We start from the raw sequence: 26,066 nt of genomic DNA on the forward strand, positions 1-26,066 counted from the left end.
TGACATCAAGGCTACAAAGTATTGTGTAAGTGTATCTGAAGAGATAATGGCTGAGAATTTTCGAAAGCTGACAAAGACATCAGCCACATATTCCAACAGCACTATGTCTTAGTCACCTTAGGCTTCTATAACAAAATACCATAGATGGAGTGGCTTAAACAACAGACATTTATTTCTCACAGTTCTGGAGGCTGGGAAGTCCAAGATCAAGGTTCTGGCAGATTCAGTTCCTGGTGGGGCCTCTTCCTGGCTTATAGATGGCTGCCTTCTTCCTGTGTCCTTACCTGGCAGGGAGAGAGAGGGAGCTCCAGTTTCTCTTCCTCATTTCATAAGGATACTAATCCCATCATGGGGGCTTCACTCTCATGACTTCATTTAAACCTAACAACCTCCCAAAGGTTCTACCTTCAAATAGCATCACATTGGGGTTTCGGATTTCAACATATGAGTTTTTTTTTTTTGTTTTTTTTTTTTAATAAAGTTACTTGCCTTTCTTTTTTATTAATTTATTTATTTATTTGTGGCTGTGTTGGGTCTTCGTTTCCGTGCGAGGGCTTTCTCCAGTTGTGGCAAGCGGGGGCCACTCCTCATCGCGGTGGGCGGGCCTCTCACCATCGCGGCCTCTCTCGTTGCGGAGCACAGGCTCCAGACGCGCAGGCTCAGTAATTGTGGCTCACGGGCCCAGTCGCTCCGCGGCATGTGGGATCCTCCCAGACCAGGGCCCGAACCCGTATCCCCTGCACTGGCAGGCAGACTCTCAACCACTGCGCCACCAGGGAAGCCCAACATATGAGTTTTGAGGGGACACATTCAGTTCATAACAACCATAAACCTCAAGCAAGTTAACCATATTTAACACATCACAGAAAAATTGTTTGTGGCAGTTTTATAACATAGAATTTATAACATAAATTCTTTGACACTTCTGCCACCAAGAGGTGGGAGATCTATGTCCCCTCCCCTCAAATCTGGATGGGTTTCTGACTGCCTCAGTTAGTAGAGTACAGCAGAATTGATGCTTTATGATTTCAGAAGGTAGGTCGTAAAGGCCATAAAGGTGATCCCACCTTGTTTGCTGGGAACACCTGCTCTTGGAGCCCTGAGCCACCCTAAGAAGTTTTACAACTTTGAGGCTGTGATGCTGTGAGGAAGCCCCAAATACACGGAGAGGCCAACTGTAAGCTCTTTCTGTAACAGTCCCAAATGAGCTCAACCTTTGAGTCACCTCAGCCCAAGTACAGGGATGTGACTGAAAAAACCTCAAGATGATTCTAGCCCCCAGCCATTTGAATCTTCCCAGTGAAGGCTTTAGATATCCTGAAACAGAGAAGAGTTGTCCCAGTCAAGCACTGTCCAAATTGTGGATCTGTGAACACAATATTTTTTTATGTGACTGTGTTTTGGGGGGCATTTCAGTTATCTATTGCTTTGTAACAAACCACCCCAAAACACAGAGGCTTAAAACATTAACAATTCTCGGACTTCCCTGGTGGCACAATGGTTAAGAATCCACCTGCCAATGCACGGGACACGGGTTCAAGCCCTGGTCCGTGAAGATCGCACATGCTGCGGAGCAACTAAGCCCGTGCACCAAAACTACTGAGCCTGCGCTCTAGAGCCCGCGTGCCACAACTACTGAAACCTGCGCCTAGAGCCCGTGCTCCACAAGAAGAGAAGCCACCACATTGAGAAGCCTGCGCACCACAACAAAGAGTAGCCCCCGCTCTCTGCAACTAGAGAGAAGCCCGCGCACAGCAAAGAAGACCCAATGCAGCCAAAAATAAATAAATTTATTTTAAAAAAAACATTAACCATTAATTTTTCTCACTCACGTGGCAGGCAAGTTGGTATTGGCTGTCAGCTAAGATCTCAGGCAGGGCTATGGTTCACAGGGTCTCAGTTCTCTCCATGTGGGCCTTTACAATGGCTAATTGGGCTGGGTTCCAAGAGTGAGCATCCCAACATAGCAAAGTTGAATTGTATGGCATGTTTTTGACCTAGTCTTGGAAGCTACATAGCATCACTCTTGCTGTACACTACTGGTCAAGGCAATCACAAAGACCCACCAAGTTCAAGGAGAACGTGGAGTCCACCTCTCAAAAGGAGAGTGGAAAGATTCTAGAAGAGCAGGTGGAATGGGAAACATTGTAACCACCTTTGGAAAATCTGCCTTCTAGCCACAATGGTTCACATTCCTCCCACGTGTAAAATATGGTCATCCCTCCTTTAAAGCCCACCCCCGCCCAAAGTCTCATTCCATTACAGCATCATGCTCAGGCTCAAAGTCCAAGATTGTATCATTTATATCAGGTCCAGGTGCAGATGAAGTTCCTTAGGTATAATCCCTTGGGTATAGCTCCTTGAGTATCTTTCTTCTCAATCTGAAGATCTGTGAACTAAAGAGACAAGTTAGCTGTCCACACACACAGACATCCAGAATACGATGGTAGGCAGGTATAAGATAATTCTTACAGATATTCCTGTTCAAAAATGGGGAATATGGGAGGCACACGACAGTCACTGGCCCCTAGCCATTCTGAAATCCAGCTGAGAACATGTTGCCAATTCTTCCATTGGTGCTCAGTTTACTCTCTGTGAGTTGTTCTCTGTAGCTCTTGGTTCCACCCTCTGAGTTGAAACCTATATTTCCCATAAGAAAATTAAATTAGCAAAAAAGCCTCCTGGATCTGCTTCCTGGATGAAAAAGATGAGGCATCCAAAGATCTCTTTTTATTTTGCACTGTCTCTATCTCTTTTAGTTCAAACTCATTGTGCTTCCACCAGAACCATTCTCTTAAGAATTATGTAGGTTTTCTAAAAAATATCAGTGGGGTTCACTTCCTTAGACAATACACCACTACAAATCTGTTTGAGATAGGAACTTTTCTATCTGGGGCTCCTTGGGAGAATGCTGCAGGCAAACATCCTTAAGATTCCCATAAATTCTGTTATTTAATAGACAGGATCTGTTAGGTACACCTGAAAATCTTTAGAGGACCTTTGTCATTCTGAAATGTTCTATGAAGCACTACCTTGAATCTTTGAGGTCTTTACAAAGTCTCTCCCACAGACCCACCCTAGGTTTGACTTTGCTTTGAGGTCCTGTCTTAATTACAGAATAATTTACCATCTGGAGAAGCTGGAAAGGAGAAACAGTATTATTGTCAAGCTTGGCAAGTCCTGGTTGCTTCCTATTTAGCAGTTCATTCTTAGCTCACCTCTTCCTCTTGTATATTTTGTCATAGGCAGCAAGGAGAAGCCAGGTGGCACTGTCAGTACTCTGCTGGGAAATCACTTTAGCTAGATCATTGAATTCATTAGGTATATTTACCCTTTTTCACATTACTGCAGGTGTCAGTGTTGCCTCTAGCTTCCAATAAATTTATTTTACTTTCCTTTAGGCCATCAATAATGGCCTTCATGAGTTCCTTTAGGCTTTCACTAATAGTCTCCCTGGAGCCCTTCCAATTTCTACCTTCCACCTAGTCCTAAAGACAGTTGTGATACCTGTGCACATGAATTTCTCCACAGGCTGCTTGAGCTTCCTCACAGCATGATATCTGGGTTTTAAAAATGAATGGTCCGAGAGAGGAAGGCAGAAATACATGGCCTTTTTATGACTTAGCTTTGGAAGTCACATATCATTGCTTCAGCTGTACTCTACTGGTTGAGGCAGACACAGAGACATTAGGTGCAAGGAAAATGTGTATAGACTATCACCTGATAGGGGAATGGCAAGTTTCTAGAAGGGCATGTGAAATGGGAGTTATTTGTCACGATCATCTTTAGAAAATGCAATCTGTCCACAGAATTGTTTGTTACGTAGCAAAAGGCAATGGAACACTGCAGAAAAGAAAGACAAAGATTAAAAAATCTTACCAGCAACCACAGAAAAAAGTCAACCTTCAAAGAAGCAGCAGTAAGTCTAACAACTGACTTCTCAACAGCTATGATGGAAATCAGGAACCACTGAAAAACCTTTAAAGTGTCAAAAGAAAACATCTGACAACCTCGAAGCCTATTCTAGCAAAATAGATTCTTAAATACGGAAGTATATATTGTTCATAAAATTGATTGAAAAAAATTTAACAGAATCAAAATAGTCATTTTCAGAAAAATAGAAATTAAGAGAATTAAAATAGCATACCTGCAATAAAGGAAAAACTAGGGTGTTCTTCAAGCAGAATGAAGATGACTCAAGGTGGAAATGAAGGAAGAAATGGAATATAATGAAAAAGGTTAAATATGCATGTAAATATAAATATTTACAAATAACATATTGCGGGGTTTAAAATACACATAGAAAAAATGCTTGATATAATTTCTGTCCTCTTAAATTTGTTGAGACTTGTTTTCTGGCCTAGCATGTGACCTATCCTGGAGAATGTTCCATGTGCACTTGAAAAGAATGTGTACTGTGCTGTTTTGGGGTGTAATATCCTATCTATTAGGTCCAACAGGTCCATTGTCTCTTGGACCCTGTGGCTTGTGAAATCCCAGTTCCCCGACCAGGGATTAAACCCGGGCACCCAGCAGTGAACGCGCTGAGTCCTGGACCATCAGGGAATTCCCCCATTGTCTCATTTAAGACCACTGTTGCCTTATTGATTTTCTATCTGGATGATCTGTCCATTGATGTAAGTGGGGTGTTAAAGTCCCCAACTATTATTATTGTAAATTTCTCTCTTTATATCTGTTAATATAGCTTTGTATATTTAAGTACCCCTGTATTGGTTGCATATACGTTAACAAGTGTAATAGCCTCTTCTTGTATTGATCCCTTTATCTTTGTCTTTTGTTACAGCCTTTATTTTAAGGTCTAGTTTGTGTGGTATGTGTATCACTACCCCAACTTTCTGGTCGTTTCCATTTGCATTTGCATGAAATATCTTTTTCCATTCTCTTACCCTCAGTCTGTGTGTGTCTTTAGTTCTGAAGTGAGTCTCTTGTAGACAGCATATAGATGGGTCTTGTTTTTATTTTTAATCCAATCAGCTATGTCTTATGATAGGAGCATTTAGTCAATTGACATTTAAAGTAACTATTGATAGGTATGTACTTATTTTCATTTTGTTTCTTGTTTTCCAGTTGTTTTTGTATTTCTTCTCTGTTTATTTCTTCTTCTTTTTCTTTCTTTCCTTGTGGTTTGATGATTTTCTTTAGTAGTGTGCTTGTGTTCCTTTCTCTTTAGTTTTCATGTATCTATTGTAGGCTTTCTCTTAATATATATTTTAAAATTTATTTATTTTATTCATTTTTTTTTGGCTGTGTTGGGTCTTCATTGCTGCGTGCAGGCTTTCTCTAGTTGAGGTGAGCAGGGCCTACTCTTCATTGCAGTGCGCAGTCTTCTCGTTGCAGTGTCTTCTCTTGTTGCAGTTGCTAAGCACAGGCTACAGGCACGTGGGCTTCAGTAGTTGTGGTGTGTGGGCTCAGTAGTTGTGGCTTGCGGGCTCTAGAGTGCAGGCTCAGTAGTTGTGGCGCATGGGCTTAGTTGCTCTGTGGCATGTGAGATCTTCCCAGACCAGGGCTCAAACCCATGTCCCCTGTATTGGCAGGCAGATTCCCAACCACTGTGCTACCAGGGAAGCTCCTCTATTGTAGGTTTTTGATTTGTGTTTACCACAGGTTTCATATATGACGAACTATATCTAAATCTACTTGTTTTGAACTGGCAGTCATTTAAGTTCAAACACATTCTAAAAGATCTACATTTTTTATTCCCCTCACCCATATTTTGTGTTTTTGTTGTCATGTTTTACATTTTCATGTTTATCCCTTAACTGTTCATTGTAGTTATAGTTGATTTTACAGTTTATTGCCTTTGAATCTTCATACTAGCTTCTTTAAGTAGTTAATCTTCAGCTCTTACTTCATATTTTCCTTTCCTAGTGGGATTTTTCCTTTCCTATGGAATCTTACTTCTTTTCCACTTAGAGAGGACCCTTTAACATTTCTTTTAGCGTAGGTTTATTATTGATGAACTCTTTTTCTTTTTGCTTTTCTGAAAATTTCTTTATTTCTCTAATTCTGAACAATAATCTTGCTGGGTAGAGTATCCTAGGATGAAGATTTTTCCCTTCTGGCATTTTAAATATATCATGTCAATCTCTTCTGGCCTGCAGAAAAAATCAGCTGATGGCCTTATGCAGTTTCCCTTATATATGACTCTTCGTTTTTTTTCTTGCTGACTTTAGAATTCTCTCTTTAAGTTTTTCCATTTTAATTATGATATGTCTTAGTGTGGGTCTGTTTAGGTTCATCCCTCTGTGCTTCCTGTACCCGAATATCTGTTTCCTTCTTCAGGTTTGGGGATTTTTCAGCAATAATTTCATCAAATACATTCTAGATCCCCTTCTCTCTCTCTTCTCCTTCTGGAACCCCTATAATGCAAATTTTGGTATGCTTGATGTTATCCCAAAGATCTCTTAAACTATTTTCATTAAAAAAAAATTTTTTTTTTTAATGATAGAGCTGGGATTTTATTTTATTTTGGCCACACCGCACGGCTTGAGGGATCTCAGTTCCCTGACCAGGGGTTGAACCTGGGCCATGGCAGTGAAAGCCCAGAATCCTAACCACTAGGCCACCAGGGAACACCCATTAAATTTGTTTTTCTATTTGCTGTTCGTCTTTGGTGATTTCCATTATTCTATCTTCCCAATCACTTATGTGTTTTTTGTATCACTTAATCTGTTATTCATTCCTTCTTGTGTGTTTTTTATTCCAGTTAATGAACTCTTCATTTCTGATTGGGTCTTTTTTTTTTTTTTTTTTTTTTTATTTATTTATTTATTTATTTATTTATGGCTGTGTTGGGTCTTCATTTCTGTGTGAGGGCTTTCTCTAGTTGCGGCAAGTGGGGGCCACTCCTCATCGCGGTGCGCGGGGGGTCTTTTTTATATATTCTAGTTCCTTGTTAAAATTCTCATTGTGTTCATCTATCCTTTTCCCTAATTCAGTTAGAATTTTTATTTGACTTTGACTTTTTTATCTGGTAAACACAACTTTCCAAAATCTATGGGATTCAGCAAAAGCAATTCTAGGAGGGAAGTTTATAGTGATACAGGCCTTCCTGGAGAAACATGAAAAATCTAAAATAAACAACCTAATGTAAATGAATTAGAAAAAGAACAAACACAGCCCACAGTCAGCAGAAGGAATAAAATGATGAAGATCACAGAGAAAATAAATAAAATAGAGAACAAAAAAATTAGAAAAGATCAATGAAATGAACTAAGAGCTATTTTTTTGAAAAGATAAACAAAATTAGTAATCCTTTAGCCAGGCTCATCAAGAAGAAAAGAGAGAGGATCCAAATAAACAAAATAAGAAACGAAAGAGGAGAAATAACAACCAATAACCATAAGACAATACCATAAACGGTTATAAGCCAACAAACAGAACAACCTAGAAGGAATGGACAAATGTCTAGAAACGTACACTATGCCAAGACTGAATCAGGAAGAAAAAGACAACTTGAAAAGACCAATCACTAGTAGTGAAATTGAATTTGTAATTTTAAAAACTCCCAGCAGGGGGGCTTCCCTGGTGGCACAGTGGTTGAGAATCTGCCTGCCAATGCAGGGGACATATGGGTTCAAGCCCTGGTCTGGGAAGATCCCACATGCTGCGGAGCAACTGGGCCCGTGAGCCACAATTACTGAGCCTGCGCATCTGGAGCCTGTGCTCCACAACAAGAGAGGCCGTGATAGTGAGAGGCCTGCGCACGGCGATGAAGAGTGGCCCCCGCTTGCCACAACTAGAGAAAGCCCTCGCACAGAAACGAAGACCCAACACAGCCATAAATAAATAAATAAATAAATTTAAATTTTAAAAAACCAACAAAACTCCCAGCAAACAGAAGTCCAGGACCAGATGGCTTCACAGGGGACTTCTATCAAACATATAAAGAACAGTTTATACCTATCCTTCTCAAACTATTCCAAATAATTGAAGAGGACAAAACACTCCCAAAATCATTCTACAGGGCCACCGTTACCCTGATTCCAAAACCAGACAATGACAGTACAAAAAAAAGAGAATTACAGGCCAATATCTTAGATGAATATAGATGCAAAAAATCCTCAATGAAATGTTAGCAAATTGAATCCAACAATATATAAAAGGATCATATATCCCAGTAAGTGGGATTTATTTTAGGGATGCCAGGATTGTTAAATATTTGCAAATCATCAGTGTGATATACTACATTAACAATAAGAAGGATAAAAATCATATGATCATCACAATAGATGCAGAAAAATCATTTGACAAAATTCAATATCCATTCATGACAAAAACTCTCATCAGTGTTGGTACAGAAGGAACATTTCAGAAAATAATAAAGACCATTTATGACAAACCCACAGCTATCATCATACACAACAGTGAAAATCTGAAAGCCTTTCTTCTAAATTCAGGAACAAGACAAGGATGCCCACTCTTGCCACTTCTATTTAACATTATGTTGGAAGTCCTAGCCACAGCATCAAAAAAGAAAGAGAAATAAAAGCATCCAAATTGGAAGGGAAGAAGTAAAACTGTCACTATTTGCAGATGCCATGATACTATATATAGAAAACTCTTAAAACTACTGGAAATTATTAGAATTAATAAATGAATTCAGTAAAGTTGCAGGATACAAGATTAATATACAGAAATATGTTGCTTTTCTATACTCTAATAATGAACAATCAGAAAGAGAAACAAACAAAAAAAAACCCTGCTTAAAATTACATTGAGGGCTTCCCTGGTGGCGCAGTGGTTGAGAATCTGCCTGCCAATGCAGGGGACACGTGTTCGAGCCCTGGTCTGGGAAGATCCCACATGCCGCGGAGCAGCTAGGCCCGTGAGCCACAACTATTGAGCCTGCGCATCTGGAGCCTGTGCTCCGCAACAAAAGAGGCCGGCCACGACAGTGAGAGGCCCGCGCACCGCGATGAAGATTGGCCCCCGCTTGCCGCAACTAGAGAAAGCCCTCGCACAGAAACGAAGACCCAACACAGCCATAAATAAATAAATAAATTAATTAATTAATTAATTAATTAATTAAAATTCAGTTTCTCTTTTAAAAAAAAAAAAAAAATTACATTGAAAAGAATAAACTGCCTAGGAATAAACTTAACCAAGAAGGTGAAGGACCTATACACTAAAAACTATGAAACATTGATGAAGAAAATTGAAGATGATACAAAGAAATGGAAAGATATCTTGTGTTCTTGAACTGGAAGAATTAATAGTTAAAATGGCCATACTCCCCAAAGCAATCTACAGATTTAATGCAATCCCTATCAAAATACCCAAGACATTTTTCACAGAAGTAGAATAATCCTAAAATTTATATGGAAAAGCAAAAGGTCCTGAATTGCCAAAACAATCTTGAGAAAAAAGAACAAACTTGGAGGTATCATGCTCCCTGTCTTCATACTATACTATCAAGGTACAGTCATCAAAACAGCATGGTACTGGCACAAAAACAGATATACAGATCAATGGAACTGAATAGGGAGCCCAGAAATAAACCTACACACCTATGGCCAATTAACCTATGACAAAGGAAGCAAAAATATACAGTGACAAAAAGACACTCTCTTCAATAAGTGGTGCTGGGAAAATTGGACAGCTACATGTAAAACAATGGAATTAGAACATTTCCTCACACAATATAAAAAAAACCCCCTGAAAATAGATTAAAGACTGAAATATAAGACCTGAAACCATAAAACTACTAGAAGGAAACACAGGCAGAACACTCTTTGACATAAATCATAGCAATATTTTTTTGGATCTGTTCCCTAAGGGAAAAGAAATAAGAGCAAAAAGAAGCAAATGGGACCTACCCTAAACTTGGGCTTGCACAGCAAAGGAAACCATCAACAAAACGAAAAGGCAACCTACTGAATGGGAGAATATATTTGCAACTGATATAACCAATAAGGGGGTTATATCCAAAATACATAAACAACTCATACAACTAAATATCAAAAAGAACAAAACAACCCAATTAAAAAATGGTCAGAAGACCTGAATAGACATTTTTCCAAAGATGATGTATAGATGGCTAACAGGCATATGAAAAGATGCTCAACATCGCTAATCACCAGAGAAATGCAAATCAAAACCACAATGAGATATCACCTCACACTTGTCAGAATGGTCATCATGAAAAGACTACAAATAAGAAATGTTTGTGAGGATGTGGAGGAAAGGGAACCCCTGTACACTGTTGGTGGGAATGTAAATTGGTGCAGCCACTATGGAAAACAGTATGGAGATTCCTCAAAAAATTAAAAATAGTTCTATCAGATGATCCAGCAATTCCACTCTGGGGTATATATCCAGAAAATATGAAAAAACTATGGTCCAGGGTCTATGTTGCATGTCAGTCCAATCTAAAGTCAGATGAGTTGGACTTGCATTTGAAATTGTGACCACTCACAACACCCAGACTGCCTGAGGTTGGGGGGTTTTACACTACTCTCATTTAAAGGTGAAAATTAGATACTATGGCATTAATATTAATGAGATACATTACTAAGAATCTGTGGAGCATGCTGAGAGTTATAACTGTGGTTTTCTGGTTTTCTGGTTTGATTTTCTTTTTCCTCACAGTAACATCAAAGCCAAGAAAGATAGTTTTACCTGTACTGAGAGAGAAAGGGCCAGAAAAATTATTTGAAGAAATAATGGCTGAAAACTTCCTCATCTGGGAAGGAAAGAGACATCCAGGTCCAGGAAGCCTAGAGAATTCCAAGTAAGATGACCTCAAAGAGAATCACACCAAGATACATTATAATTAAAATGGTAAAAGTTAAGGAGAAAGAGAGAATCTTAAAAGCAGCAAGAGAAAAGCAACCTATTATGTACAAAGGAAACACCATAGGCCTATGAACAGACTTTTCAGCAGAAACTTTATAGGCCAGAAAAGAGTAGCATGATACACTCAAAGGGCTGAAAGGAAAAAACTGCCAACTGAAAATTCTCTACCCAGCAAGGTTATCATTCAGAATTGAAGGACACATTAAGAGTATTCCAGGTAAGCAAAAGTAAAGGAGTTCATCACCACTAAACTGGCCTTTCAGCAAATGCAGCAAATGTTAAAGGAACTCCCCTAAGCTAAAAAGAAGAGGCACTAATTAATAAAAAGAAAACATATGAAAGTAAATATCTCACTGGAATATGTAAATAAATAATAAAGGTAGTGGATCAATCACTTATAAAGGGCAAAAGACAAAAGTATTAAAATTAATGAAAATACCATAGTTAAGGGATACATTAAAAAGATGTAAAATGTGTCATCAAAAATATAAAGCATAGGGGGGAGTAAAAATATAAAGCTTTGGAATGTGTTCAAAATTAAGTTACTATCAACTTAAATAAAGACTGTTATATACATAAGGTGTTATATGTGAACTTCATGGTAACCACAAAGAGAAAACTTATAGTAAATACATAAAGGAAAATGAGAAAGGAATCTAAACATAACACTAAGAAAACAGTCAAACCACAAGGGAAGAGAGAAAAAGAAAAAAGGAACAGAGAGGAACTACAAAAAGAACCAGAAGACAGTTAACAAAATGGCAATAAGTATATAACTATCAATAATTACTTTAAATGTAATGTAGATTTGCCAATCAAAAGATATAAGGTGGCTGAATAAAAAAGCAAGACCCTTCTATATGCTGCCTACAAGTGACTCACTTCAAACACAAAGACACTTAACAGACTGATAGTGAAAGGATGTAAAAAGATGCAATGGAAAATAAAAGAAAGCTGGGGTGGCAATACTTATATCACACAAAAGAGACTTTAAAACAAAGAGTGTAACAAAACAAAGAACAGTATATGATGATAAAAGTATCAATCCAAAAAGAGGACATAACATTTGTAAACATTTATGTACCAAAAATAGGAGCACGTTATATATTGGGTTAGCCAAAAAGTTTGTTCGTTTTTTCCCATAAGGTGGCTCTAGGAGTGCTTAGTTGTCTTTAACTTCATTCGAAACAATTTTGTTAGATTGTATTATGATAGCTGACATATCAGCGTGCATTAAAAAAAACTTATCAAAACTAGTGAATTTTTGTGTAGCCATTTTAATATTGAAGATGGAAGAAAAAAAGCAACATTTTCAGCATATTATGCTTTATGATTTCAAGAAAGGTAGAAACGCAACTGAAACACACAAAAAAGATTTGTGCCGTGTATGGAGAAGGTGCTGTGGCTGATTGAACATGTCAAAAGTGGTCTGTGAAGTTTTGTGCTGGAGATTTCTTGCTGGACGATGCTGCACGATCGGGTAGACCAGTTGAAGTTGATAGCAATCACATCGAGACATTAATTGAGAACAATCAACGTTATATTACGCGGGAGATAGCCAACATACTCAAAATATCCAAATCAAGCGTTGAAAATCATTTGCTCCAGTTTGGTTATGTGAATTGCTTTGATGGTTGGGTTCCACATAAATTAAGCGAAAAAACCCTTCTTGACCGTATTTCCACATGCAATTCTCTACTTAAACGTAACAAAAACATTCCGTTTTTAAAACAAATTGTGATGGGTGATGAAAAGTGGATACTGTACAATAATGTGGAACGGAAGAGATGGTGGGACTAGCGAAATAAACCACCAACAACCACACCAAAGGCCGGTCTTCATCCAAAGAAGGTGATGTTGTGTATATGGTGGGATTGGAAGGGAGTCCTCTATTATGGGCTCCTTCTGGAAAACCAAACGATTAATTCCAACAAGTACTGCTCTCAGTTAGACCAATTGAAAGCAGCACTTGATGAAAAGTGTCCAGAATTAGTCAACAGAATATGCATAATCCTCCATTAGGATAAGGCAAGACCACATGTTTCTTTGATGACCAGGCAAAAACTGTTACAACCTGGCTGGGAAGTTCTGATTTATCCGCTGTATTCACCAGACATTGCACCTTCGGAATTCCATTTATTTCAGTCTTTACAAAATTCTCTTAATGGAAGAAATTTCAATTCCCTGGAAAACTGTAAAAGGCACCTGGGACAGTTCTTTGCTCAAAAAGATAAAAAGTTTTGGGAAGATGGAATCATGAAGTTGCCAGAAAAATGGCAGAAGGTAGTGGAACAAAAGGGTGAATATGTTGTTCAATAAAGTTTTTGGTGAAAATGAAAAATGTGTCTTTTATTTTTACTTTTACCAAAGGCAAGGGATTTTGGATACCGGATCAGACATAATGCAAATTCCTGGAAACTTCAATCAAATGGGAAAGACTAGTGTTCAAGGATATGGAAGAGCAAGGATCTGACTGAGGTGGGCAGGTTTTATTAACCCTACAAGTTGGACACAGAGGACCAAAGGAATCCTCTAGGGTGGTTTTATGACTCCCTGGTATTTTAACTTTTTATTTTGCAATAATTTTAGACTTACAAAAATGTTGCAAAAATAGCCCAGCTATACTCTTCATCTTGATTTCCCTTAATGTTAACTTCTTACATAACCATAGTACAAACATCAAAATCAGGAAGTTAACATTGATACAATACTATTAACCATGAGATGATTATTGAAATTAAGTTATTGCAATCTTGGAGAAAGAATGTACTCAAATGGATAGATACTGGTTGCTAAAAACAGAAACGTGGAGCTCTCTTGTCCTACCAAATGGTAATAGGAAATAGTACCAGGCCCAGGATCATCAGTGAAACCACACCTATGATACCGGAATAACTGGGAGTCTGTTCCCACCTCCTGCCTCTTTCCCCTTTAACTCTCACTTGGGGTTATCAGAAAAGCAGATGGATCTGGGTGTTGACTGAGAATTACAGAAAACAGTGAATTTGGTGTTAACTATGGCTGACATTGTTTCTCTATAGGAAGAGCTTTCTAAATCACCCCTGACTGAAATCCTTTTATTGATTTTACAAGCATTGTTTTCAGTCCCAATACGTTTTAAATATCAACAGCAGTTTGCTCTCACTCGGCAGCCAGTGATTTACCTTTACAGTCTTGCCTCCAAGATATTTCAATTCTCTAACATTTGTCATAATCTGTGAAGGTGGGATTTAAACAGGTGTCCTAAACCTAATTCAGATAGTAAAACTACTCATTATATTGCTGGCATACTGGTCAGAGGTGACTCAGAAGCAATTGTTTCTGAAACTCAGCCTTTCCATACTGAATTTATAACTGAAAGGCAGTGTGCTATTAAACACAGAAAAATTCAGGAGCCCTCTCAGAGAGAAACCTTTCTGGGAGTGTACTTATCTGGGATAACCAAAGAAATTCTACCCTAGATCAAGCAAAAGCTTTCATCCGTGCATGAAGTCCCTACCCCTAAAATAGAGGCATAGAAATTAATTTTTATGTTTAATACTGACGATAGCACGTCACTACAGCCACTTCATCAAATCACTAGACAAGCACTGGAATCTGTAAGAAGCCACTCCTCTCTTATGAAAGCAAAGTGTATTCCTTTTTTTAAAAAAATTAATTAATTTATTTTTGGCTGCGTTGGGTCTTCATTGCCGCGTGCAGGCTTTCTCTAGTTGCAGCGAGCGGGGGCTACTCTTCACTGCGGTGCGTGGGCTTCTCATTGCGGTGGCTGCTCTTGTTGCAGAGCACAGGCTCTAGGTGTGCAGGCTTCAGTAGTTGTGGCACGTGGGCTTAGTAGTTGTGGCTCACGGGCTCTAGAGCACAGGCTCAGTAGTTGTGGCGCATGGGCTTAGCTGCTCTGTGGCATGTGGGGTCTTCCCGGATCAGGGCTTGAACCCGTGTCACCTGCACTGGCAGGCGGATTCTTAACCACTGCGCCACCAGGGAAGCCTGCAAAGTATATTCTTATAGCAGCTGATTCTTTTGCAGATTATGGGTATCCCCTGGCGGTTAGCCTGCATAGTACCTACTTCTTCCATTGGAGTTCCTATGGAATTCCCCAAAGTAGGGCAGTTTTGAATGGCCCAGCTTAGGCCTCCTCCTTAGCTGCTTTTCCCTCATGTGCCTGGGAGCCATTTCTGTGCCTCTTCACAGCAACCTGGGCATCAGGGAAGGGGAAGGAAGAAGCCATCTTTCTCCCTGCCTTTCTGAAATCTGAGGGCAATTGTGCTGGTGGCTGTAGCAGCCCAGGTCAATTTTTGTAAGCTGAGTGTTCCTAGATTGAGGAAAGTCTGTAACACTTGAAACCACAGGTATTTAAAATATGCTGCCGTAGTTACTTCAGGAGATAGAATGGGGAAAATTCATGGAACTCTGCGATCTGGGGCCTAGTCTGATGTCTTTTTCTTCAGTTTATTAGTATTTACTGAGCTTCCATTTCCTGGACATCTTCTACGTGGTCCATCCACTCCCCTCTGTACACAGGTAGGCTGAGCTGAATGGCTGTGTTCAGCCAAAGAGAGGCGCTCGCAAGACACTGAAGGGCCGGAGGAGAGTGAGGTCAGGTGTTTATTCCTCCCACTCTTGCCACCTCACCACAGGTTGCCTGCCTCCCTCCATGAAGGCTACAGCTCCTGCAGGCAGCCCTCTCTCCTTCAGCCTTCAGACCCAAGGTTCTGCACCAAACCGTGCTGCGTTTTGTTTTGTTTTTTTACCCTTGCCTATGCCTTTGCAAATAGTCCCTTTATGAAACTCTGTTCCAATTGCCCAGTTTTAAAGTGCCACTTGTTTCCTGCCAGAACCCCAACACAACTCAACACTGACACTGGGACTTCCCTGGTGGCGCAGTGGTTAAGAATCCGCCTGCCAATGCAGGGGAAACGGGTTCAAGCCCTGGTCCGGAAAGATCCCACATGACGCAGAAGAGGTAAGCCTGCAACTACTGAGCCTGCGCTCTAGAGCTCGCGAGCCACAACTACTGACCCCGCGTGCCCAGAGCCTGTGCTCCGCAACAAGAGAAGGCACCGCAATGAGAAGCCCGCACACTGCGACGAAGAGTAGCCCCTGATCGCCGCAACTAGAGAAAGCCCACACGCCGCAACGAAGACCCAACGCAGCCAAAAATAAATTAATTAATTTAAAAAAGAAGAAAACAAAACAAACAAAAAAAACACTGACACTGCCAGTGACCAGATTTGTGAGTTGAAGAACAAAACTCTTACTGAGCACCTACTACAGTATCAGTGCAGTGTCAGGCCATATGTTTGCCCATTTAACCATCACAATAAATCCTTTACAGATAAGGAAACTGGATTCAGAGGCTTAATTATGTAACTTGCTAAGGATCACCACGCTATTAAGGAGCAGGATCAGACTGGAACCCAGGAAGTTCTCCCTCCAGAAACATCTCCCTGCTCTGGAAGCCATTGTAGGTATCCTTAGCTCTAGGAAAAAGGCTCGGTAAAGGATTGAGGGTTAAGGGTAGGATTAGGACTATGTTTCCAGTGATCCCCTGAATTACAGTCACCTGGGATGCTTTTTAATACTGATAAATCAAATATTTATAAATCGAATGGAATATTTATAAATCGAATATTTCCTGCCATATCAATAAACAAAGGATGTCACAGTCATCAACGATTGCAACCCTCCAACGTGAGCCGGTGAGCCCTGAGGAAACTCAGGGCTGAAAAGAATACCTGCCATGTAGCAGCCATCAGACTGCAGCCACTTCCTGCAATGAGCCCTGAGGAAACTCAGGATGTGAAAATATAGGGTACTGGCCCCAGATAGCTGAGGTGCATATCAAAGGAATGATTTCAGTGAGCCCAGACTCTTGCATCTTCCCATACATAGAAAAAGCACTAAATTCCTTAACTTGAGATATCTGGTTTTCTTTAATTAACAATAATCTTTTGACTTCCCGACTACCTTCCTTTGGTTGCAAAACTCTTATATATCCTGGCTCCTCCCCCCACCCCCCCCCACCCCCCGCACCCCGCCTCCTTGGAGCAGTTTCTCAGAGTTATCTGAAATGCTGTCTCCCGGGCTGCAGTCCTCATTTTGCCCCAAATAAAACTTAACTCACAACTCTTCACGCTGTGCATTTTTTTAAGTCAACAATACTCCAGCTTCTTGGAACTGCCCGGTATCTTTCCCAATCCTTTAGCTGTCAGCAATCTTTGTACTTCTATTTCGACACTCGCCATATTGGACCGCAGGATTAATAATTACCATAAAACTCTTATTTTAGCAGATACTCTTCCAGGCAGGCAGTAGTGGATCGCACAAACTCCAGGAGACCTCACAAATCGGTTTAGCAAGTGTCCCTTCGGCCGCCCAAAGGGAGTAGCGCAAACGTTCCAACTGCGACCGCCCCCCAGGGAGGTGGAGAGACGCCAGGCCCTGCCCTTGACTCCGCCGGGCCGCCCCTTCTCCGCTGGGATCCGCATGGCGGCGACGGTGACGCTGGAGCCTGCGGGCCGCTGCCGCTGGGACGAGCCGGTGCGCATGGTTGTGCGCGGCCTGGCCCCGGGGCAGCAGGTCACGCTGCGCGCGTCCCTGCGCGACGAGAAGGACGCGCTCTTCCGAGCCCACGCGCGCTACTGCGCCGACGCCCACGGCCAGCTGGACCTGGAGCGCGCGCCCGCGCTGGGCGGCAGCTTCGCGGGGCTCGAGCCCATGGGGCTCCTCTGGGCTCTAGAGTCCGAGAAGCCCTTGTTGCGGCTGGTGAAGCGGGACGTGCAGACGCCCTTCGCCGTGGAGCTGGAGGTGCTCGATGGCCACGACCCGGAGGCCGGAGGGCTCCTGGGCCGGGCGGTGCAGGAGCGCGACTTTCTGGCGCCGGGGATGCGGCGCGAGCCCGTGCGCTCAGGCCGGGTGCGCGCCACGCTCTTCCTGCCGCCAGGTGAGCAGCCCACTTCCCAGGCTGTTGTGGAAAGCCAGGTAGAGTCCTGAGACCCTGGGCGGCCCCTTGCCTGGCTAGGGAACCCCGTGGTTGTGGAACTTCCCTAAATTCGTCCTCAAGCTCCCAAGTCTATCATGAATTCTGGGTGGAAGTTTCTCCTCTCAATTTCAGGGCACTTCCTGGAGGTACTGCCATTCCCTTAGCTATATGCTAAAAGTTCATTCAGAGTACTCAAAAAGTGTATTTATGCTGCTATGTGCCAGCCATGCAGCTGTGTCTCAGATACTAATATTAGGCAGTGACTTCTGCTGGTGTGCGGGAGTGATTTTTGCCTTCTTTCACATCAAAGTTCTAAGGAAACTAAAACCCAGAGATACAGGCAGTGCCCCATAATACTAAAAAACAAACAAAAGACTCCCTGAAGGTCCCCTCCCCCATAATAAACAGTCTGTCAGTGGTTCTCAACCTGGGATGATTCTCCCCCACTCCAGGGGCATTTGGTAATATCTGGAGACATTTTTGATTGTCACAACTGGAGAGGGTGCTGTTGGCATCTAGTGGGTAGGTGCTAAACATCCACAATCCACGGGACAGCCCCACAACAAAGAAATATCTTACTCAAAATGTCTATAGTGCTAAGGTTGAGAAACCCTAGTCTAAGTAAAAACAAGGTGCTGGTAGGTAAAAGTGGCCTGTAAACAAGACAACTGACCCACCCCTTCCAACCAAATTCCTGACTGAAACCCCTGCTATATAGAAATGCTGGAGTTGCCACTGCTCACAGAATCCCTAAACTGAATTCTGTGATTATTCTCCAAAACAGGAGGCCCTGCTTTATTCTTACAGCTCTTCAGCAATTCACAGCCTTAACTAGCACTGCCCACTCAACTGTGAACTCCTGGGTCTGGAATTGGGACTTATACATCTCCATATCTCTGTATGCCTAGAGGTTTACACAGGGATATAATAAGAGCTCAATAAATCATACTGACAGATTCAATAAGAATCTCCTAAAGACTTTAATTTTTTAAAAAATCTTTCAAAAAAAAAACATCTTTCACTGCCTAGTTGCGATATTTCAATCAAGTCAGTTGTTAACTATTTTAGTATGTACTCTGTGGCCCATTTAAAATTTATTGTTTTCTGACTCAAAGGCTTTTTGTAAATAATGCAGAAAAGTTCAATTATTTAACAAACATGTGTTAAATCAAGGACTATGCTACATACATTAGCTAGCAAATTCAGACATGGGCCTCACTGTACCTACTGCCTAATGGAGGATACTGGCAACTATACTTGGATCTGTAAGTGTGGTAAGTGCTATGATAGGGGAGGTACAGACCCAGGGTGCTGGTGGGAACATATAAAAGGCTATGTAATTCAACTCAGCCTTGGAGGGCATCTGGGAAGTCTTCCAGGAAGGGAGATCTAAACTTAGATTTGAAGACTGATGAGTCAACCAGTTCAGAAATGGTGGAGAGGAGAGGAGAATAGTGTACACCATTTTCAGGGCCAAAGAGAGCATAGCACATTTAGGAATGGAGTTCTTTAAGGCTGGAGCAGAGGGTGTAAGGAGGTGGGGAGTATAGTCTAATAATCCCCTGTATATGTAGAGCGCTTTACAGCTGTCAAAGCATTCTCAGTTTTTTGGGGGTTTTTTTGAGGAAAATTTGGTGGAAAATGTACATTTCATCTTATGTTATTTCTAATTTGGTTTATATTATTGTTGTTGTTTGCAAATATGTGAAAAATTATGGAGAAAATAAGGCATTTTGTTCCCCCTCCCTTCTCCCCAAAGTTTATTAAAAAAAAAAAAAGACAAAGTAAAAAGGGTCCTTTTCCACCAAACTCCCACCCACAACCTTCCTTGCTTTAAAAACTTCTCTTTGCTGACTGCCAAAATCTGAAACCCAAGAATGTCTTTTGAGTGTCTGAAACTCCTTATGATTTGTGGTGCTCTCCAGGTACAGGACCATTCCCTGGAATCCTCGATCTTTTTGGAAGTGGTGGTGGCCTTTGTGAATACAGGGCCAGCCTCCTGGCTGGACATGGTTTTGCTGTGCTTGCTCTGGCTTATTTCAGATTTGAAGACCTCCCTGAATATTTGAATAATGTGTGCCTGGAGTACTTTGAAGAAGCTGTGGACTTCATGCTGCAACATCCAAAGGTGGGTTCTGGTGCTCACCTGAATGCAGAGGAGAGGGGGTAGAGCAGACACAGGGCTGGATCCAAAAGCTCTACCAGGACACCCAGGGCTGGAAATATGCCATGAGACACAAAGGCTCCTTCAAAAGTTGTTAGGATTATTATTTTCATTTCTGCCCATCTCTCTCCAATCCCTTAAGACTCAACTGTTTAGTTCCCTTTAGTTCTTGACCAGAATTCAAAGAGCTAGACTAAAAAGTTACTAACCTTAAGTTCTGGTTCTGTGTCTACCACCATGTGGCATTATAATCCTGAATAAGGCAGTTTCCCTCTCTGGAATTCAGTTTGTCTCATTTGTAAGATAAAGGTAGGGACTTCCCCGGTAGTCCAGTGGTTAAGACTCAGCGCTTCTGCTGCAGGGGATGGGGGTTTGATCCCTGGTTGGGGAACTAAGATCCCGCATGCTGTGCAGCACGGCACCCCCCCCCAAAAAAAAGATTATTGTAAATGTATAGAGAAAAAAGTTTGACTGTAGAGAGATTTTTGAGACAATTGGTGACATTTGAATAGCGGTTGTGTATTCGATGATATTACGGAACCATTAATTTTGTTAAGTGTGTTAATGGTATTGTGGTTTTGTAGAGAAAGTTCTTATATGAGACTGGAAAAATTAATTAAAACATTTTGGTATGCTTATCAATGGAATACATAGTCTTTGCTACTATCTAGACTTCAAGAAACCCAAACATTCTAATGTTAAGGAGTAAGATGTACTGCAAGGTCTAACTCTGTTAGAATTCAGGGACTGGTCTCAATAGAGCTGCTAAAACCTAGATGATCATGAACTCTGATGACTGGTTTATTTATGGGATATAAGCCCCCAGGAACAAGAAGAGACCAATATATACTATCAGTTTTGCCCTTAGACCTAGGCAAGAGGGGCTTCTGCTCTGGACCTTTTGTTTTAGATGACCACTCTCTGGCCTTCCTTTGGCTGCATCCCTGACCACGGGTGCGGAGTTGAGGGACCAAGGGAATGTGTCTACCTGGAACCCATGTGCCCCTCACACCATGCCCTTTGGATCTGGAACCCCAGAATTATCTGCCAACCAGCTCTGATCCTGCTTCCAAGCCCTATGCCTCTTCTCTGGGTCCATTAATGTGAATACACCTAGGCCTTAAACATACAGGCTGGGTTGTCCAAATGCATGTGTGAGAGGGCCCTTATGGTACATGATGGAGCCAGGCAGGGATGGGAAGAGAAAGAGAGTTGGCCAAGGACCAGGGACTAGGGCCAGGGGCTGGCGCTCCCCCCATGCCATGTTCCAGTACAGAACTCCAGGAAGTTCCAAGATATAAAATTTGAACCTGACCTTATAAGTTGTTATGGAGGTATATTTATCAAGGTAGCAGAAAAGAATATATTTTATTTAATTTTCAAATATTTATAACTTTTAAGTATTTAGGTATAGGGTATATGGGCCTCTGTGTGTACTCTTGACCTAGTCGCCATAAATGTTAGTGGAGGGCCTGTGTACCAGGAAATTAATTGATTTGTTTGGGACTTCCATGTCAGGCCAGTGGTTAAGATTCTGTGTTCCCAATGGAGGGGACACGGGTTCAATCCCTGGTCAGGGAACTAAGATCCCGCATGCCGTGCCAGCGCAGCCAAAAAAAAAAAAAAATTGATTTGCTTATTAGAAGATACATTTGAACTTTGTGGATTGTTGCCTAAGAAAGGAAAGCAAATGACATTTGAGAAAGCTGCCTAGACAATGTAAAATCACAGTTTAAGTTCTCCATTTATGAATTCTAGACTTGTTCTCTCTCTCTTTCTTTCTCCCTTTTCATCAGGTGAAAGGCCCTAGTGTTGGGCTTCTTGGCTTCTCCAAAGGAGGTGACCTGTGTCTCTCAATGGCCTCTTTCTTGAAGGGCATCACAGCTACTGTAGTTATTAATGCCTGTGTGGCCAACACAATAGCTCCTCTGCATTACAAGGATATGATTATTCCTAATCTCAGCAGTGACCCAGGAAAATATAAAATCACTGAGTCAGGCCTTTTGAATTTGGTGGATATTTGGAACGACCCACTGGAGAAATCCAACCACCGAAGTCTTATTCCATTGGAAGAGGCCCAGGGACCCTTCCTGTTTATCGTTGGCATGGATGATTATGGCTGGAAGAGTGAATTCTATGCTCAGATAGCCTCTGAACGGTTACAAGCCCATGGGAAAGACAGACCCCAGATAATCTACTACCCAGGAACTGGCCATTGTATTGATCCGCCTTATTTTCCTCTATGTAGAGCCTCTGTACATTCAGTTTTGGGCCACCCAGTATTCTATGGAGGTGAGCCAAAGGCTCACTCAAGGGCACAGGTAGATGCCTGGCAGCAAATCCAAACTTTCTTCCATAAACACCTCAATGGTAAAAAATCTGTCAAGCCCAGCAAATTGTAACATTGTAATCATAGACCATATACTATTAATAAAAATCCTAGTCATACAACATGTATTAGGTTTTCCAGAGCACCTAGGAACCTTTTTGTAACAAAGCAACCATCTCAGCTTCCTTGTCAGGTCCTACTGGATTCTGAGCCTTAGCAACACTACTCTCTTCACTGCTGGGTCCATCCCTTTCTCCCCTGAACTTTTCCCAGTGTATAGGCTTAACTCTGATCTTATCTGTAGGACCAATCTTAACCTTAAGCAGGAAAAATGTAAGAAGTGCCTGCCCAAGTCTCAATTGCTGGCCTAGATTTGGCCTTGTGTTCTGGTTCTGAGGACTGAGCTTTTGTACTGCTAAGAGTCCCATATACTCTTTGGGTCCTAACTGACCATGTCTGAACCTTGGGAACCTGAGCACTTGAGTCCCTTAAGGAATGGACTCTGCTTCATTCTTGTTTCTGAACCCCACTCTGAAGACTGGGGGCATTCACATACTTAGTATCCTAAGCTTTGCTTTTATTTTATGAATGAGGCCCTAGACTTTGATTTCTTCCTTACTGATAAAGTATCCTTTACAAATTTTGAATTTAAAATTCAAAGGATACTTTACAAAGTAAAATTGAATCCTTTACAAAAAAATTGCTGTAAGCAAAACAGTTTATTGATATATACTGTTGATATTCTTCCTCTGTATTTACCGTCTGAATTCTCAGTCTCGGTACTTGGCTACCTAGAGGAATGCCTTGATGCCAGTAGATTTTCAGGACTTAATCTTTGGATGCCAGCTTATACCTGACAAATTAGACTTCCTCCTGGCACCATCTGTTCCTATTATCTTCCTACTGGGAAGGACTGGGATCAGTCTGTCTCAATCCATTGCCTTATACTGGGCACTATCTAGAGTCATGAGACCAGAGCAGAGGGTCTTCCCTGAGTGCAAGAATATTTTTCTGAGACACATCACTTGGCTTGCTGGGCACATACTGTCTTTCACCAATTTGAGTCTATTCAAGCAAATGCCCATTAGATCTTAATCTAATGAGGAGAAGGGTTCCTTAGAGGTAACTTAATTTTGACCAATTGTTAAAAATACGTGTCGAGTGTATTTATTCACTATGAGTATAATTTTCTGTGATTTGAATCCTTAGAGCCTGTGCTTTAACTCACTCCGAGGTGGTCCTGCTACTCTAGAGATGCCTTTGGGATGGGATATCACAGGAAGAAGTTATAAGGAAAATGGCTGGGAGGGTGAGAGAAGTAAGGGGCGGAAAGGTAACACCAGAAGCTTAAACATGAGGGTGTTGACTAAACATATCTGTGTACTAAAGCACTAGGTGTAGGGGTGGCCCTACATCCTAATTTCTTCCTTACTAATAAAGTAGCCTTGGAATGCCCTATACTGACTAAGACATTTGGTCACTTTCCCCTCAGAGTTGATTATATATGGCCTCCTGTCTCTAAGATTTCAAAAAGAATTTCAGGTTGTTACAAAGCTACCTAAAATATGGTAAATGTGAATTAAAAGGGACAAAGAGAAAAGGTATCCATAAAATGGAGCCAGAAATGAGGCTAATACAATAGTGCTTATTATGAGGCCTATATACTTGTCTTCATTGGGCCACTCGTTCAGTCATTTGTTTTCTAGTGGTTTATGCAGAGAAGGAAACCTAATCAGTTACACACAATTTACAGCCTTTATAAAATAAAATCAAAGCTTAGAAATCAGTTTCTCCCAAAGGCTGTCGTACTAAGAAACATTAAATGATGTAAAGGGTAGTACCCTCAAGGTTGCCTCTACAGTAGATATAAATCCCAGGCTCCATCGCTTACTGTGTGACCTTGGGTAAGTTATTAACCTCTCTAAGCCTCGATCTCCTCATCTATAAAGTGGGCATAATTATAGTGATAATAATAGAAACTACTTCATTGGGCTGTTGTGATTAAATTAGGTCATCCAAGTAAAGCACGTAACATATTTAAACTCTCAAATATTAGCTCTTATTATTTCAGATGAGGAAATTGAGACCCAGGAGGGTTAAGAAATATATCTGGTTGATGGGAGAACTGGGCCAGTCCAACTCCAAAGTCCATGGCCTTCATTGACCATTTGGCTCTACAGCCTTCCAACCTGAGGAGATAAGCTCAAATAGTGCAGAGCTGACTGATGAGGATCACTTAACTGGAAAGTCAAGGGTAAGTTAGGTCCCATAATGGAGGCTCCAAAAGCCAAATTGGAGAGTTCAGATTTACATATTTATTTTGGAAACCACCATTTTATTGAGCTCTCCTCACCCACAGAGACCTATTCCAGCAGAGTCTTTTTGCCACAGGCATCACAGACACAGGGGTGTGACCAGCGCTCCCCCCGCTGCCCACTATTTGACCCACCCATGAGAGGAAGATGGAGAGTTCAGACTTAAAATAATAAGAAGTAAGGAGCCATTTTTTAACATATTGATTTTTGTTTTTCAATGACAGTAATTTTTCCTTGATGCTTAGTGGCTCAAAGAAGTTGAAGCCTAAAAGAAACTTAATTGGAGACACTTAAAAACAACAACAGCAACAAAAAACAAATCAGAAAATATAACCAAATTCAGCCCATTGTTCTGCTTTTGTTTGTACGCCTAATGCCCTTGAAAGTACTTCCATCAGGGTGAGAAAGGCCAATGAACCATTTTGAAAGCAAATATTGATACATGTTTTTGTCAACCACTGATCCTTTAAGAAATATTTGTATAAACCTGTTACAAATTTCAGCAAACTGAAAACCACAAACACTTCTTAATTCTTTCAGAGTATCATGGTTAAGCTATTGCGTACATTCATTTTAAATGGTCTTTGCACACTGGGAAGATAAAAGCTTGTGGAAAGCATTCTGTTTTTTCAGGTGGTACATGCAGAGATGCACAAAATCCAATATTCATGGCCACTATAATGATGGATGTGGGGGGCAGAAGTCAAAATTATTTGAGTTAGGGACTTTCCTGGTGGCGCAGTGGTTAAGAATCCGCCTGCCAGTGCAGGAGACACGGGTTCAAGCCCTGGTCCAGGAAGATCCCACATGCCGCGGAGCAACTAAGCCCGTGAGCCACAACTAGTGAGCCCACGTGCTGCAACTACTGAAGCTCGTGTGCCTAGAGCCCGTGCTCCGCAACAAGAGAAGCCACTGCGATGAGAAGCCCACACACCGCAACGAAGAATAGCCCCGGCTTGCCGCAACTAGAGAAAGTGCTCGTGCAGCAACGAAGACCCAACGCAGCCATAAATAAATAAATAAATTTATTTTTTTTAAAAAAATTCCTTGAGTTGTTTTCTAAAACTGGGAGTCGGCCATGTATTCTCCAAAGACAGACTTTAAACAAGTACTTTTCAAAGAGACAAGGTTTTTGGTCCAGTAACCATGTGCTTTCAGTGGCAAATATTTCCCATCCATAAATCAGAATACATGATAATTACAATCTTATTTATGGGGTAAGAGCGATAAGATATATATCTGAAAATGAGATTGTTCCAAAGGGAATTCAAGATTACATATCCACACATCTTACTTGACACAGCAGTTTAATAGAATGGTTTTACCTGGGTTAATTAACCTCAGTTTACATGTACATTTTAAGATAGAATTCTATACTGGAAAACAAATTTTAAATTACTTATATAAGTACAGTCTTCATTGTAAAAGATTCAAGTAATACAGATAAAATTTAAA

At 41.1% G+C, this 26,066-nt stretch overlaps 1 protein-coding gene and 1 long non-coding RNA gene across 4 annotated transcripts; one reads left to right on the forward strand and one right to left on the reverse strand.

Annotated features, from left to right (window-relative positions):
- Positions 1-150: 150 nt before the first annotated feature.
- Positions 151-17,477, reverse strand: LOC132359853 (uncharacterized). Of its 2 annotated transcripts, none has more exons than XR_009500962.1 (4): positions 16,946-17,477; positions 2,473-2,640; positions 2,264-2,396; positions 151-284 (listed from the first exon to the last, which is right to left on the reverse strand). It is a non-coding gene; the product is annotated as an uncharacterized LOC132359853 (long non-coding RNA). The 2 variants fall into 2 exon arrangements; XR_009500963.1 differs by having other exon boundaries at positions 17,092-17,476.
- On the forward strand, positions 17,153-25,654 carry LOC132359852 (acyl-coenzyme A thioesterase 6-like). 2 transcript variants are annotated; one of them, XM_059914607.1, is made up of 5 exons: positions 17,244-17,764; positions 19,729-19,931; positions 21,764-22,337; positions 24,556-24,559; positions 24,836-25,654. In XM_059914607.1, exons 1-5 carry the CDS (start codon positions 17,308-17,310, stop codon positions 24,903-24,905), a joined length of 1,308 nt encoding a protein of 435 aa, XP_059770590.1. In that variant the 5' UTR covers positions 17,244-17,307; the 3' UTR covers positions 24,906-25,654. The 2 variants fall into 2 exon arrangements, with proteins under 2 accessions (XP_059770589.1, XP_059770590.1); XM_059914606.1 differs by lacking the exons at positions 24,556-24,559; positions 24,836-25,654 and having other exon boundaries at positions 17,153-17,764; positions 21,764-23,752.
- The last annotated feature ends 412 nt before the right edge of the window (positions 25,655-26,066 follow it).

The sequence above is a fragment of the Balaenoptera ricei genome, chromosome 2 (assembly GCF_028023285.1).
Source record: "Balaenoptera ricei isolate mBalRic1 chromosome 2, mBalRic1.hap2, whole genome shotgun sequence".
Classification (NCBI taxonomy): domain Eukaryota; kingdom Metazoa; phylum Chordata; class Mammalia; order Artiodactyla; family Balaenopteridae; genus Balaenoptera; species Balaenoptera ricei.